At 40.0% G+C, this 15,535-nt stretch overlaps 1 protein-coding gene across 3 annotated transcripts in view; it reads right to left on the reverse strand.

Moving 5' to 3' along the window:
* LOC108718034 (segment polarity protein dishevelled homolog DVL-3-like) overlaps nucleotides 1-15,535 on the reverse strand; it is a 46,346-nt gene that overhangs the window by 10,035 nt on the left and 20,776 nt on the right. For all 3 annotated transcript variants that reach the window (XM_018265586.2, XM_018265588.2, XM_041564745.1), the window contains exons 5-11: nucleotides 10,664-10,799; nucleotides 9,188-9,281; nucleotides 8,877-8,946; nucleotides 7,925-8,064; nucleotides 7,247-7,323; nucleotides 6,514-6,581; nucleotides 4,532-4,681 (exon numbers count right to left, since the gene is read on the reverse strand). In XM_018265586.2, coding sequence (XP_018121075.1) covers nucleotides 4,532-4,681; nucleotides 6,514-6,581; nucleotides 7,247-7,323; nucleotides 7,925-8,064; nucleotides 8,877-8,946; nucleotides 9,188-9,281; nucleotides 10,664-10,799 — 735 coding nt within the window. The remainder of the gene's footprint in view (nucleotides 1-4,531; nucleotides 4,682-6,513; nucleotides 6,582-7,246; nucleotides 7,324-7,924; nucleotides 8,065-8,876; nucleotides 8,947-9,187; nucleotides 9,282-10,663; nucleotides 10,800-15,535) is intronic.

Below are 15,535 nucleotides of genomic sequence, written 5' to 3' on the forward strand. Positions count from 1 at the left end.
TATGAAAAAATTTCACCCATGGTAGACAATTCACCAACATGGGATTTCCCCAAGTTAAGACGGGAGGGACCATTGCTGATCAACCAAAACTTTTTATTTAGAATAAAGAACAGATTGCAAAATCTTTCTTCCAAATCTTGCATCTTGAGACAAAATCACATTAAGTCTATAATGACGGATGAAGGTACAGGGAGATGCCTATCTAGCAGCCTTGCAGATGAGGTCTGGCGGGGCCCTGGCTTCCGCCGCCCAGGAAGTAGCCATGGCTCTTGTAGAATGAGCCCTCAGGTCCATAGGAATTTCATTGCCTGTCAACTGATAAGATAGGACAATGCAGGAGATAATCCAGCGACCAATCGTGGACTTAGCTGGAGCCATAACCTTCCTAGGGCCTCTCGGGATCGGGAATAACATCCGATTTCCACCAACCTTCTGTTAGGGCCATTTCGCATTATTTGACTCAAACTAGGTCCAACGTATGCCACTCTCGCTCCCTGTCAGACTTAGGAGAAGGAAGCGATACTTCCAAATCGGCATGAAATTGAGAAATTACGTTTGGAATGAAATTAAAAGATGGTCTCATAATTACTTTATCCGGGTAGATAACTGTATCCGGTTCTCTTGCTGAAAGTGCAGATATCTCACCAACCCTGCAAGCTGAAGTAACTGCGGCCAGGAACAGAACTTTCAATGTTGCATGCCAGTCTGAGGCTTTTTCTAAAGGCTCAAAAGGTGAAGACATCAAAGCCCGTAAAACAATGTTAACATCCCAAGGTGGAATCCTGGATTTTGTGAACGTACACACTCTTTTCATTGCACTGAAAAATCGGCTAACAAAAGGTTCCTCCGCCCAGGAATGGCCACACAACGCAGACAATGCTGAGACTTGACCTTGAAGTGTACTTATGCTAAGTCTCTTCTGGAAAACCGCAAACAGGAACTAAACTACCTTTTGGACTGTGGGAACTTTTGGAGGTGGAAGCCTTCCGAGACTTTAATAGGAAGTTTACAAGGTCGCCTTGGAAACCGTATTCTGACCACCTCTGCCTCTCAATTTCCACGCCGTCAGGGACAGGGAATTCACTCCCTCGTAGAACACTGGACCCTGGGACAACAGATCCGGCTGAAGAGGCAATCTTAGAGGTGGCTCTATCGCCAAACGCTGAAGGAGTGGAAACCACGGGCGTCTCGGCCAATAAGGAATTATGCCTATGACTAGGGCTCCTTTCGGTATCCACCTTTTTCAACCCCCCGACCAAATCAATGGAAAGGGAGGAAAGACATATCCAAACATCCTGCGCCAATCCTGTAGGAGTGCATCCACTGCTTCCACTAGAGGACATGGCGTCCTGGAGAAAAACCTGCTGCACTTGTGATTTTTGTTTGTGGCCATAAGATCGACTTCTGGCCTTCCAAACCTTCACACTATGTCTTGAAAGACCATTCTCCCGGCTGCAAGATGTTGCGACTGAGGAAATCTGCTCTGTGTTCTGACTGCCTGGAATGTGTAAGGCCATCAAACCCTCCAGGTTTTCTTCTGCCCAAGACATTATTGGAGCCAGTTCTCTTAGAAGTCGAGCGCTTATGGTTCTGCCTTGCTTCTGTACATAAGTCACTGCTGTGACATTGTCGGATTGAATCTTTACCCAGCCGTGTAATATTTCTCTTGAAAAAGCCAGTAAAGCCTCTTTTATGGCCCGTAATAACAGGACATTTGACGAGAAGCCTTGCAGATTCCAATGACCTTGAACACCGCGGCCTTCTAATACTGCACCCCAGCCTCTCTCTGAAGGGTCTGTTGTGATCACCACATACGGAGGGTTTACAAGGACCATCCCCCGAGTCAGATTTTCTATATCCAGCCACCAGTCTAAACTATTTTTGGCATCCTCTGAAACTAGCAGAGTATTTAGCTGAGTGAAGCATTTTCTTTCATGCCCACTTTACCAACTGGATTGTGGATGCCATGAGACCTAGAACCGACATGCATGACCTTACCGTGGCTCTTTGCTGTTCCTTGAACTGTCTTATTTTTCTCAACGTATGGTATACTTTCTCCTGTGGAAGTGATACTATTCCTTCTTGAGTATCCAAATGTGCGCCCAAGAAGACCATCTTTTGTGATGGAAGTAGGTTGCACTTCTCCCAATTTATCACCCAACAGAACTATAGGAGTACCAAAATTGCTCTGTCATTGAATTCCAGAGCCTCTTCTCTTAACACAGCCACCAACAGAATTTCGTCCAGATAATGAAATATAGGAATACCTTCCACTCTTAAGAGAGGCTACGACTGTGACGAGAACCTTCGTGAATGTTCTTGGGGACGTCGAGAGACCAAAGGGAAAACAATAAACTGGACATGTTGACCTTTGAAGGCAAAGCGAAGATACTTCCTGTGAACTGGTGCATGGAAGTATGCATCCTTTAGATCCAGATTTATAAGCCACAACTGTGGCGGAATTGCTTGTAAAATGGACGTCAATGATTCCATCTTGAAGCGCCTGCAGTTGACAAACTGGTTCAGAGGGCAGTTCAGAATCTCGCCAAAGAGCATATCCCCTTCAAACGGCAACTGACATAGATTCACCTTAGAGGCTGAGTCTGCCAACCATGGTTTTAACCACAAGGCCCTTCTTGAAGACACCGAAAGTGCCATTGTTCTGGAAGCCAGATGTACCAGATCTAGAGAGGTATCTGTCATGAAGTCCACCGCTAGCTTCAATTCAGACAACATTTTACATAAGACTGACCTTTTAACATTTGAAGAAATTGCCTCCTCCAGGTTATTCATCCAAACCTTCATGGCTCTTGAAGTAGAGGTCATAGCTACCGCCGGCCTACATGTTGCCCCTTCTGATATAAAGGTCTTCTTAAGATTAGTTTCAATTCGTTTCTCCATCAGATCATGGAATGCTGCTGCATCATCCACCGACAGTGTTATTTTCCTCGCCAATCTTAATACTGCAGCATCGACTCTAGGAGGGTTATCCCATAATTTGGAGAAAGATTCTTCCACTGGATACTTTTTCACAAACTTTCTCTGAATAATAAACTTCTTTTCTGTTCTCTTCCATTCAGAATTGATGATCTCTTTAATTGAATCATGCACTGGAAAAGTGACCTGTCTTTTTCTTGACAGATAGAAAAAACTTGTCTGCTGACATAGACATAACGTCTTTCTCACTGCTTTCACCAGATTCTCTACTGTAGTAGGATCATATGCAATTTCCTCTTCAAACATTACTTCTCCTTCCTCTGAGAACTCAATGCATATCCCCAGGAGAATACAACTCTTCATCTGACACATCCGACTCATATGACAACTCTCTGACCCTTTAAGCTTTCCTCTATACTCCAGAGGTAGAGGCAGTAGCCTCTTGCATGCCTTGCACCACAGCTTGTTTGATAATTGAAACAAGAGCCTCCAATTGTGGAACTCCCGAAGGCCGAGGGTCTGAAGTCGCTACCGAATCCATAGCTGAAGCCGCTTTCCTTGAAAGAGTAGGCTCCCCCTTCTGCAACTTAGTTGACACATGCAGGCTGAAACGGAAAAAACAACCGTCAGCCACTGTAATTACTCTCTCTCTCATTACATCCATAGCAGGCTTACCTAGAACCTTTGGGCTGAGATCCTTTTCCAGAACCACGCTGATCCATAGCAACCTGTAATATATTATGTCATGAGCTAGACATCTAATTATCACACCAAACAACTTTTGGAGAGGCACTTCCCAACTTCCAGAAAGATGTACTGTCACATCCACCTATATCACCAGCATTATTCACACTGCAAGTCCCTTCTTATTGCATCACTTTTGGCGCCGTTTTACCACGCGTCTATTTCGGACTCTCCTCACTTCCGGCGAACATTTCCTCGTGCGTCACTTCCGGGCGTGCTTTTTCTCACGCGTCACTTCATGAGCGTGCGTCTTTCTTGTGCGTCACTTCCGGGCACGCGGTTTTCTTTCGCGTCACTTTTTGAGCGTGCGTTTTTTTTGTGCGTCACTTCCAGACGCGCATTTTCCTCGCGTCAATTCCAGGTGCGCGACTCGTATCCACATTCGGACGCGCCTATCTCTACGTGGAACCAAACGATGCCTCCTACTTACAAAATACTTGAAGAGTTCATGTTGTCTTATGCTGAAGAGGAAATGCCCTTGAAATGGGTGTTTCAACAAGACAACAACCCCAAACACACCAGGAAATCTTGGTTCCAGACCGATGTTATGGACCTTAATCCAAAACTTGTGGGGTGCCTTAAAAATGCTGTTAATGAGGCAAAACCAAGAAATGCAGAATATGGAATGTAACAGGTGCCAGAAGTTAGTTGACTACATGCAACACAGATGTGTAGCAGTTCTCAGAAACAGTGGTTATACTACTAAATATTAGTTCAGCGATTCAAAGGAAAAAAATCTTGAATTTTTTTTTTCAGTTTATACAGTGAATATTTGAGTGTTTAAAGAAGAATGCAGACACTGTTATTGATGATGAAAAGACAGTCAGCATGCACACACATTATGTCTTACGTTCTGTCTCTGGAATGGAGCTGGTAATGGAGGAGCTAGTCGATGTGATTGTACTCATCGAAGGACTCATACCGTAAACCGGATAAGTACCAGTCATTGCAGCTGTATGCGAAATCCAGGCTGCTGGGTCAATCGGTCTTATTGGTTCACCTAAAATAAATGATGTCAAAATATGTGTTAGTGTTGCCCAGGTTTAAAACAAAGAAGAAAAAAAGCTGATGGCACATGGAGTATTTTTTTTTACCAGCATTCTTCAGTGCATTTTGAATTTGAAATCCCTGCTCTAACACTGTACAGCCAACAAATTGCCTGAAACTGATCCTGTTGTCTCTGTAGTGAGTGTTTATGTAGTGAGTGTGGAAAACACATAGTCTAAAGGTGGCCATACACGGGCAGATAATGCTTCCGATATTGGTCTTTTAGACCAATTTGACAGGTAATCTGCCCATGTATGGAGGCTTCCGATGGAGCCCAATGCACTCGTCGTAATCCGATCGTTCGGCCATAGGGCTGAACTTTCAGATTACCCCCGATATAGCCCTGCCGTTAGCATATCGGGGAAATGATCCCCTCGTGTGGCGAGGTCGCCAAACGAGCGGATCTCATAGTGTATGGCCACCTTAAGAGTAATATCAAACAGAGCAAATTGCTTGTCTTTAAGGCTCACAATAAAACCCTTTTCAGCACATTAGAAAATGCAAGTATTTACTGTATCTACTGGCAGCCTGTAAATACACAAATACAAAAAAAGTTGGCAACTTGGCTCCCTTTGTAGATTAACCATTTAAGAACCCAGATAGTTTGAAAAGGTGTTCAGTATAAAACAATGCAATTTACACTGCTCAATTTTGTGATCTCAGAATGGAATCCAACTGCCACAGCTGGTGAAATGAAATGAAACAATTTACACTGACATTTTGGATGCTTCTTTGAAACATGTCAGCAAAAAATATACCACATATGCCATGGGGTAACACAATACTCATTATGTTAGTGAAATACATATTCAAAAATCCATATTTACATATGTCCCACGTTGTCCTGATCATTAGCAACTTTGGTGAGAATTAAAAAAAAGTATATATTTATATTGGGAGGCCCATTTATCAAAGGTCGAATTTCGAATTCATGTGAATTTTATTTTAACTCTAATATACTCACAATTCAACTAAGAGGTTAAGAAAAAAATTGGATGTCTAATATTTGATCAAATGGTTCTGATTCGAATCGTATTTGATTCGTATTCGATTTGTACGAATCGAGTTTTTAGTACGAATCGAGTTGTCAGAAAGGCTATTAACATCTCCAAATGGCTCAACGGACCACTGCCACTGACTTGCAAATAAACGCAGCAGGTTTTAGGTGGCGAATATATTCGAATTAGGACTGTTTCCATGGTCGAGCTGTGATAAAGCTCACATTTGAATTTACATTCGAACAGGGGGATTAAAATTCTTGACATCCGAAAATTCTAATTTACTATTCGACCCTTGATAAAACTGCCCCTATGTTTCTGCATAAATATGACCTAAAATATGATGTTTTTTTACTAAAACTAGATAATGAGAACCCAATTAAACAAATGAGACAAAAGAATTGTACATAATCTGCCTGACAGTTTATTGGTGGAGTCCAAACTATTTAGAAATATTTTTGCAACCTTTTCCAGGCTGATGAGCATTAATAATGGTTTTGGAGGTCCATAGATATCACCTTGGTTTAAGCCATGACACACTTCCACAAAGGTGTCCAATCTTACTTGGATAGTGAAGAGCCAAATCTCATCTCTTTAATTAAAGCAGAGCTTCCCACACTCACATCTGTTTAGGACATTTGATTAAAACACCTGACTTGTGTGAAAATACAGATCACGGTTTAGGTAATATTTTTGCTGAAGTATTATAAAAATTCAAAATGTTTCATGAACTTTCAAGCACCGATACACAATGTGCTCCTAATTACATATTAAAGTTAGAACTTACTTCTGGGTAGTGTGAAGCAATTGCGAGGGGAGGGATCCCAGCATTTGGCAACTGTAAGAGTAATTGGTCTGTATGGGAGCAAAAGTTACATGTGTTATAGGCATAAGAAACGGAAATGGAGTTTGAATAAGGAAGGAAGGATCCATTCTATCTGCATAAAAATACAATATAAACATTTCCCTTCGCTTAGCCAATCACATTTCTACCAATTCATAATGCACCATCTAGGAATGTCATGTATATTTTTTAGTATAAAAGATGGAAAATGGCTGACAGACTGCAGAACACCTTTATTTTGTGGATCACAACATGATTCAGGTTCCCTTTTTTCAAGTGAACCAAAAGGGAGGGATCCCAAAACATGTTGTGATCCACATAACAAATGTGTTCTGCAGGTTGATAACCGCTTATTGTCAGCCACGTTTCATTTTTTATGCTTGAATATGAAAAGCATACTTATAAAGAGTGCAAGGAAAAATGTGATGAACAAGACAAGATAAAGGTTTCATCTTTCATGATTTGAAGGTCATGCATATATATAATGTATAACTGACATGATTTAAAAAACATTTATCTGCTATATTACTACAAATGCGACAACAAAATAAATGTGTGTGTGTGTGTATATATATATATATATATATATATATATTTTTTTTTTTTTTTTTTTTTTTTTTTTACATCATGACAAACAGCAATACATTATTTAGATCATTATAATTATTATACCTACCCTGGTTTGTGTACAATCTCTCTCAGCACTCGCACTGCATCATCATTGCTCATATTCTCAAAATTGGTATCATTTACCTGGAAATACATCACATTTTCCATTTGTTTTTCAAATAACAGTAAACCAAATCCCACCCAATAACCGCATGCCTATATTACAGCATAAATCTACAGCACTGGCTGTCAAGGAACCATAGCTTCTACATTCTAAGTTGCTAACCGATCTGGCAACACTGAGAAACACCCACCAGGCAAGGGATTGAACATTTTGCATAACTCCATACCAAATGATCTGAAATGCACACATACTATTAATACGACAGCTAGATGCCATTGATTACTTCATGGTTTACGCCAGATCTGCAATTACTGCTAGTAAAGGATGGGCCATGGCACTTCATTTTAATGCTATGGAAAGCCATCTCTGATGGGTAGCAGGCAATGCAACTGTTGTAACAATTAGTAGTAATCAAGACATACTTTCTGCCGTATCCCATATGTATGCATAATCCAAACATGAAATGGAGTGGCATGGTATTTGAAGCAGTCTATTTTGAGCAGTGGGATATGTGACTAAAATTACAAGAACTGTCAAATAACCCCATGTTTGATAGCCCTTACATTTATCAGCTTTGTACGCCCTTTAGCTAAAATGGACATGGATGTCTCAAATACAAACCTGGAGTAACATATCGCCTGGCTCAACCCTCCCATCTGCAGCCACAGCTCCACCTTTCATTATAGAACCAATGTAGATACCTCCATCCCCACGTTCATTGCTTTGTCCCACAATGCTGATACCAAGGAAATTGTATTTCTCTAAAATAATAAGAAACACTTCTTAAAACACTACCTCCAATCAAGCTTATTGGGACAAAATACACTTATACACAAAGTATGCAACCTTTAGGGCAATGGCACACCAGGAGACTAATAGCCAGCGATAAATCTCTGCTTCTGTGGGCGTCTAATCTCTTGTAAAAACTTTCCCACCTGCAATAATGTGAATAGCTGGTGGTAAAATCCACAGGTTGCTTCAGTCTGCCAAAATCGCTAAATTGCATCAAGAGGAAATGTCAAACGATTTTGGGAGACTGAAGTGACAGATGAGTTTTACCACCAGCTATTCCCATTAGTACAGGTGGAAAAGTTTTACAGGAGATTAGTCACCCGTAGAAGCAGAGATTTACCACTGGCGATTAATCTCCTGGTGTGTCATTGCCATTAGTCTTGTACTAAAAATTGCTTGTACCAGTTCTTGTAAGCTAGAGCTGCCTGGACTCAAGGAACACTGCATTTCCAGGCAAACAGAACCTTACAATTAAACCCTGACCTGGCATACATGCACACAATTGTTAAATGTGTCCAATTTTTTAATCACATATCTTAGACTGAAAAAGGTGCATATTGCACCTTTAATAAAACAAGCCATTTAAATTTTTTTAAGCATGCGCTACTTTTCATTCAACTTCTGTGTCCAGAGAAAAATAGCAGGTAAGGGTTTTGGCTAACAATCAAACTGCACAGCACATAGTTACCTTCTTCTAAACATAGATGGCAAACATAAGCACATTTACAGAACAAAACGATAGCTGATAGTATTTGCAATTTGAATTTAATTGGACACTAACCCATATTCAGAGTGACAGTGATAATATTCAAAGACATGGTAGAGTCCGTGATACTGCTGAACGAAGAAGACTGGTGAGAGAAACAAGAGTTTTCTTAAGTATCCTGTACAAGAATATTCTTATTACACAAAATCAGATTAAATTACTCACAACAAGTTATACTACATCTTTTGTGCCTAATTTTCCACGTAAAAATCAACTATTATTGTCCTCTCTCAATCCCCACCTCAAATGCATCTTTTTCTATTCCTGTGCCTTCATATTATCATATAATCTCACATAGTCACTCTTATCACACATCCATTTCTCACCCTCTCAATGTGAGGTGCTTTTGGTTTCCTCCTGCGTCTCTTATGTCTTCTCATCAGTCGCGATGCACTGGTCTGCTCTGTTGAGTTACTGAACCTACGAAAACAAGAGTTGAATAAAGTAAGAGAGTGAGCCCTTGGAAGCTGCACACGGCACCATAATGGTAATGGCACACAAGGCTGCAACAGTCCCCAATAGGCATACATTGCATCAGGTTTTCAGGCAACTTAAAGGGAATTTCACAAACAAAATTTAAGCTTTTTGAAGATAATTTCAAGCAACTTTGCAATATACATCAATTAAAAAATATGCAGACTTTTCAGGATTTTTTATGGTTTGTAACAGTTCCCTAAGTCTAGCCTCTGATCTCCTGCTGATCTGTTTGACTAATTTGCTGAGCTGGCTGACTACTTTGTATCAGGAATGGAACATCACAGTGAAATGCATTGTGGGTTATGTAGTTCCTGCATGCTGTCTGTAAGCTGTGGAGAAGTTGTTACAATTTGTAACATCAGTGTTTTAGTCTCCCCTTCCCTGCCAGGATTTCAAATTATGCAGAAAGAGAAGAACTGTTAATCAGCTGGATTTAGCATAGAAAATGGCATTTATTCATACTTTTTGAAGAAGCAGTAAACTGTGATTGGTATAATAGGGGTTTCTGTGTTAAGTACGCCTCTTTATCAAATTTTGGTTTGGATGCTGGAGTTTCCCTTTAACATCAGCCCTTGTGCTATTACCCTAAATGTAGAAAACTCTCCGCAGTGAGTTACATAGAGTCAAGAGAAGCAATGCAGAGAATAAAAAGGAACATATACTGATTTAGTATTAACATTCACAAATATTTTTATTTGTGTGGCAGATAAAGATTTATATAAAGGATCAGACAAAGCAGGAGTCTTTAAGTGAAAGCCTTAGGTTACTAACATACAGGGCTATTTCTTTGCCTGCATATAAGCATGGGCCAAGAAACAGCCCCTCTGCTCATATCTGCAGACTTTTGTATCTGCACGTGGAGCCACCATGTTAACCCAGGTGCAGACATAAGAAGGTTATTTTGGCACCAAAAATGCATGCTCACGCAAAAACAGGAACAGTGTGGCTTTGTTTCCAAGCATGACTTTGAAGATTGCAAAAACACTACTTGCTCACAATTCTAATGTAATCAAACAATGGATTAATTTACAGCTTTACAATATAGCTAGATATTTGTTCCAACATTCTTTAAACAAACGTAGTGCATTCCCACATTTGTTCTAACAGGTTTTGATAAAATATGGATATTTCTTCTCAATTACTTTTGGTAGTTGTAAAAGTATTAGCCTCTTATAACAACTTTGCAGTAGGTAAGATTATCAGTAGGAACATGTAAATTACCTAATTAAAACTGTTAGTAAGTGGGCAAACACCTATCTGTAACAGATATGTCTATCTTTTTGTCATGAATATTAGTCTTCCTTTATTCCACTCTGGGTTCTTACCTGCTTGTGGATCCATCTTCATCAGAGTCAAAGAAGCTAGTAGAGTCCAATTCACTGCTCATGACTGTAGAAGAGCTCTCATATCCTCCTTTATCTCTTCGCCTCTCCATCTTTGATGTGCCATTTAGCCTATTAGCTGCAGTAAACAAGAGATAAAATTAACCTAGATACTGAGGGTCATATCAATTTTTTGCAAACAGTTCAATTACAATGTATTCAGTGACCAGCCCCTATATGAAAATATTTTCCAATCAGGAAAAACACAAGAACAGAACAATAATTATAGCATTTTTTTTAAAACAGTTTTTACTACATACAATACTACTACATTTAACACACCTGCAGGAAAATGTACTATTTTTATCAGATACAAAATCAGTTAAGAGGACAATTTGCCCCAAACTTTCATTAATGTTAGCAAGCTTTTTGCACTACAAGCAATGGACACAATCTCCCTCCACTTCCCCAAACCAAATCAAACAGTATACACATTTTCAAATGATTAATCTGCAGACCATATATAGGAGTTGTCTTCAGATTTTAGATGCAGCCATATCTTACACATGGGATGTATACTCATTACTAACAGATTATCACCAACAAACCTACAGACCCTATCTCATACGTAACCCTATAACTGCCTGTATACACATGGGTATCTTTTTTTCATTAATTTGGAAAATAGCAACTGCAGAATTACATGAAGCAAAAGCACAAAGGTATTTCTTCATGAAATGAGTTATTACCAGGGAAGAGTAAACTCAGAAAAGAAGAGATTTCATCTAAGACTTCTGCATGAAAAATCATGTTATAGAATAATACAAATCCTTTGCAGATATTGATGGTATCTCTTAAATTATCTGGGATTTCTCAGAAAAACAGACAAATTGCTGTGACATGTAAAATAGTGACAGGAAAGATGGCAAGTAAGCTATGCAGGCAGTGGGAATAAAAACAATTGGCAAGGTTTCCGATATCTGACCTGCACTATACAGCGTTCACTCCAGCAACCAAAATAACCGGTTTAGTCAAACAGAACAATGCTGGAGAGAATATGCAGACGGATACACAACACTAAAATATTTCATTAGCAGACATTGTCAAGCACTAGCATGGTTCTGTATTTAGAAGCAATAAATAATTAATATAATTTCCTTTGCTACATTGAAGATACATGATCACTATTAATAACAGATCCAAAAACCAGAAATGATGACATCGGTTTGAACACTTACAGTGTGAGCTTAGTTGGTGCAATCTTAGGTACCATGACTGAGGCTGCAAGCTGGAGGGTTGTCTATGCAGCTGTGAAGCGGTGTGTGCTCTAGAGCTGGAGTTATTGCTATCTCTATTTCTGAAGCACAGGACTACAACCATGGTCACAATGTTACTCTTTCATCCAAAGGCAAAATGGTGACAGTACTTCAGTCTCTCAACAAAGAAGCAGCTTCGTGGACAAGCTCATGGCAAGACGAGCTGTATTTGTTCATCACCTTTAGTTTCTGGGCATTTAAAATCCAAGGTTACGTTAAAGTAAGAATAAGTCCCATAAAAGTTTTATTTGTTGATGCTTTCTTCTCCGAGCTCTCGCATTTTGCCAGTGCCACTTTGAACTGTTTATTTCCTGCATTTCTCAGAAAGTCACAATCCCCTCCCACACTTTAACTTCACAAATGGGAGGGGTAAGGTCTCCCAGCAACACAATAAACACAATGCAGTTACCTGCAGGCCGTGGGCAGTGACAGATCTCTTTTCATCACTATTACATGTACATGCATGCAAACACTGACAAAATATTAAGGTAAAAAAAATCCAGATCATATATAGACTAAATTAGTTTACACAGCAACGTGTGGGATGAGGTAAACATACACTTCTGGAATATTTATGTGTGCATGTGTAGACGTCTATGCGCGATACAGAAATGAATTCATATACATGTAGAGGCACATTTATCAATGGTTGAATTACGAATTCATGTGAGTTTTTAAAAACTCCCATAAACTCGAAATTCGACCAATCGCAATTTATTAATGAAATAAAATATTTTAAACTCAAGTGAATGGAATCAGCCCGGAAACTCGAAGCAAATTTAATTCGAATTTTCAAAATCAATTCGAGTCAGGAAGGCTGCAAACAACTCCAAACTGATCCCTGGACCTCTCCCATTGACTTAAACAGCAATTCAGCAGGTTTTAGGTGGCAAATAGTAGAATTCGAGTTCTTAAAGGGTGAGAGTATGATAAATCACAAAATGGAATTTGAATTTAAAAAAAAAACAAAAAAAAACAAAAACAAAAAAAAAAACCTAAAATCGTATGTGAATAACTCCCTAATCAAATTTGACAGTTTTGATCATTAGAAAATTCAAATTTTCAATTCGACCCTTGATAAATCTGCCCCTTAGTAATGGAAGTGTCTTGCCAAAACAGAAACTGTCCTATAGTTGATTCTCTCAACTCCCATACAAACCAAACCGAAGGGAAACTAATAAACTATGGGGCATTTCATTTGGTTTTTATGGTAATATATATGCGCACCCTGAGGAGTGAGGAGCAAGAGCTGACGGCTGAAGAAGCTAGGACCCAGGACAGATGGCTGAGGATGGAGGAGTGAAGACCCAGGATGCATGGCTGAGGAGGGAGAATGGAGCAGCGAGGACCCAGGACCCTCCCCAAGGGAGGAGTGAGAAGCAAGAGCTGACGGCTAAAGAGGTAGGAGCGAGGTGTCAGCCTCGGAGGATGGGTGAGTAAAAAAGCCATGCCATGTCGCATTCCTCTGGCTTAGGACAGCGCATGCAGGACAACGATTTCCCCTGACCATGTCCTAAAATGCATTCCGTACACCAGGGCTTCTAACCCGGGGCCCCCACACCTCCTCTGGGGCCCCCGCCACCCACTGCTGGCTCCTCCTCCCCTGCGTACACACCCTTCTTTTCCAGTGATTGGAGGAGGGAAGGGTGGGCAGCAACAAAAGAGGGCAGGTTAGACCTGGGTTATAAAGTCTTTGAGTATTTTGCAGCACATTTTAATATCTCCTGCTGTTTCCAGGTGCTCGGTTGAGGAGAATGTTGCCCCCCCCCCGGAAAATTTTCTGTGGACGCCCATGTGTAAGAGGAAGACTTTGGGGAAAGAAACACAGAACTCTATCTGTTAATTGGCTCATGTAACCTAATGTGTTTGGTTTCTTTGTGTGCACCGTGAATTTTAGAATCCCAGAGGAAGGCCCGTTTTTTTTTTAAAATGGCAGTTTTCTATTTAGGATTACCCAATGGCTCATACTACTAAAAAAAATTATGTTATTATGAAAATGGTTTATTTAGAAGAAGTAGAGGTTTACATTTGGTCTTTTTTTTTGCAGTATATATTTTAATAGAAACCTACATTATTTGGGGTATAGTTTTCTTTTAAGTTGTTCATTACAGCATTTCTCACTCTATTTTCAGCAAAGAGGAGGTGCTGCTTAAAGGGGATGAGCCTATACTAAATGATTAGCACTTACCCTTTTGCTAAAGCAGCAACTCAATTAGTGTATTATTTGTGATCAGGTCTTGACCAGATTCAAACCAAACTATCATTATTTAAAAAAACAAAGACAGCTAGGCTCACCATTGTATATGTTCCACAGCCTACTTTATTCACACAGGTACAATGTTATGGGTGACCCCATATCTCAAGTGCGAAACCAAAAGAAAAGACTTTTACAGGCCCAGACTGGGCTGTGGCTTCTGGCATATACTAGAGGGGCTGCTGTAAGATGCCATAGACAACCACTATTTAGTGGGCTGCTGGGGGGCTGTTTGTGACCTACTTTAAATCCTATTCCAGGCCTCGGCCATACTGCCATCCTTCTCTTAGACCTTTCAATAACAATAATCCATATTAGAGAAATATTCAAAAAGCTGTTCATATTGTTCAAATACTGCATAATGTGTCTAATAAATAGTCCAGAAGTCAAAATGCAAGTGTCATATAGTTCAGTTTATGCAGAATATAAACTGGTTAGTGTAAAATAACTTTGTTAAAGGAGAAGGAAAGGCTAAAATTAAGTAAGCTTTTTCAGAAAGGTCTATATAAATACACCAGTAATCCCTCAGAGTAATGCTGCTCTGAGTCCTCTGTCAAAAGAAACACAGCATTTCTTTCCTTCTATTTTGTACACATGGGCTTCTGAATCAGACTTCCTGTTTTCAGTTTAAACCTCCAGGGCAGGGCTTGAGCATGCTCAGTTTGCTCCTCTCCCCCTCCCTCCTCCCATCCCTGCTGTAATCTGAGCTCAGAGCTGTAAGTGAACAGGGAGAGGCTCAGGCAGGAAGTGATGTAACACCAAGCTTATATGGCAGCTTCTAGTCTAAAGCCGTTTACTCAGGTATAGTAAAGCATTCTGCAGAATAAATATAGCGTTCTAGCTTGCACTATTGTGGCTAATCTGCAATAAAATTTCTTGGAGCTTTCCTTCGCCTTTAAAATGGTGAAACCCGTAATTCATAGAATGAGAAAAATGTTAGATATATTAGTTATGCACTGTATCCTTGATTCAGACGAATGGTGCATTATATTTTGTGTGTACCCCAGAATATGGTAAATGTGTTTTAGTTCTTTTGGAGCACTCATTGGTTTTGTTTCACACGCACTGTTGGGTAGCAGAAAAGATTTAGCACAAGTAAATGAAGAAACATATTAGCACTTGGCCATCCTGTGTATTTGGTATAACAGTAGAACTGCAAGTAGGTGATACTGCCCCTGTTTTGGTGCCTTTAGGGCCCACTACAAGAGGCGGTGTGGATGCTTTCACTAACAAGCTGTCTGGCTAGCTATTATCTGCATTGATATGCACTATTCTACTTCCAAGAGAAGCCAACGTGCTGCCCAG

The sequence above is a fragment of the Xenopus laevis genome, chromosome 5S, assembly GCF_017654675.1.
Source record: "Xenopus laevis strain J_2021 chromosome 5S, Xenopus_laevis_v10.1, whole genome shotgun sequence".
NCBI classification, from domain to species: Eukaryota; Metazoa; Chordata; class Amphibia; order Anura; family Pipidae; genus Xenopus; species Xenopus laevis.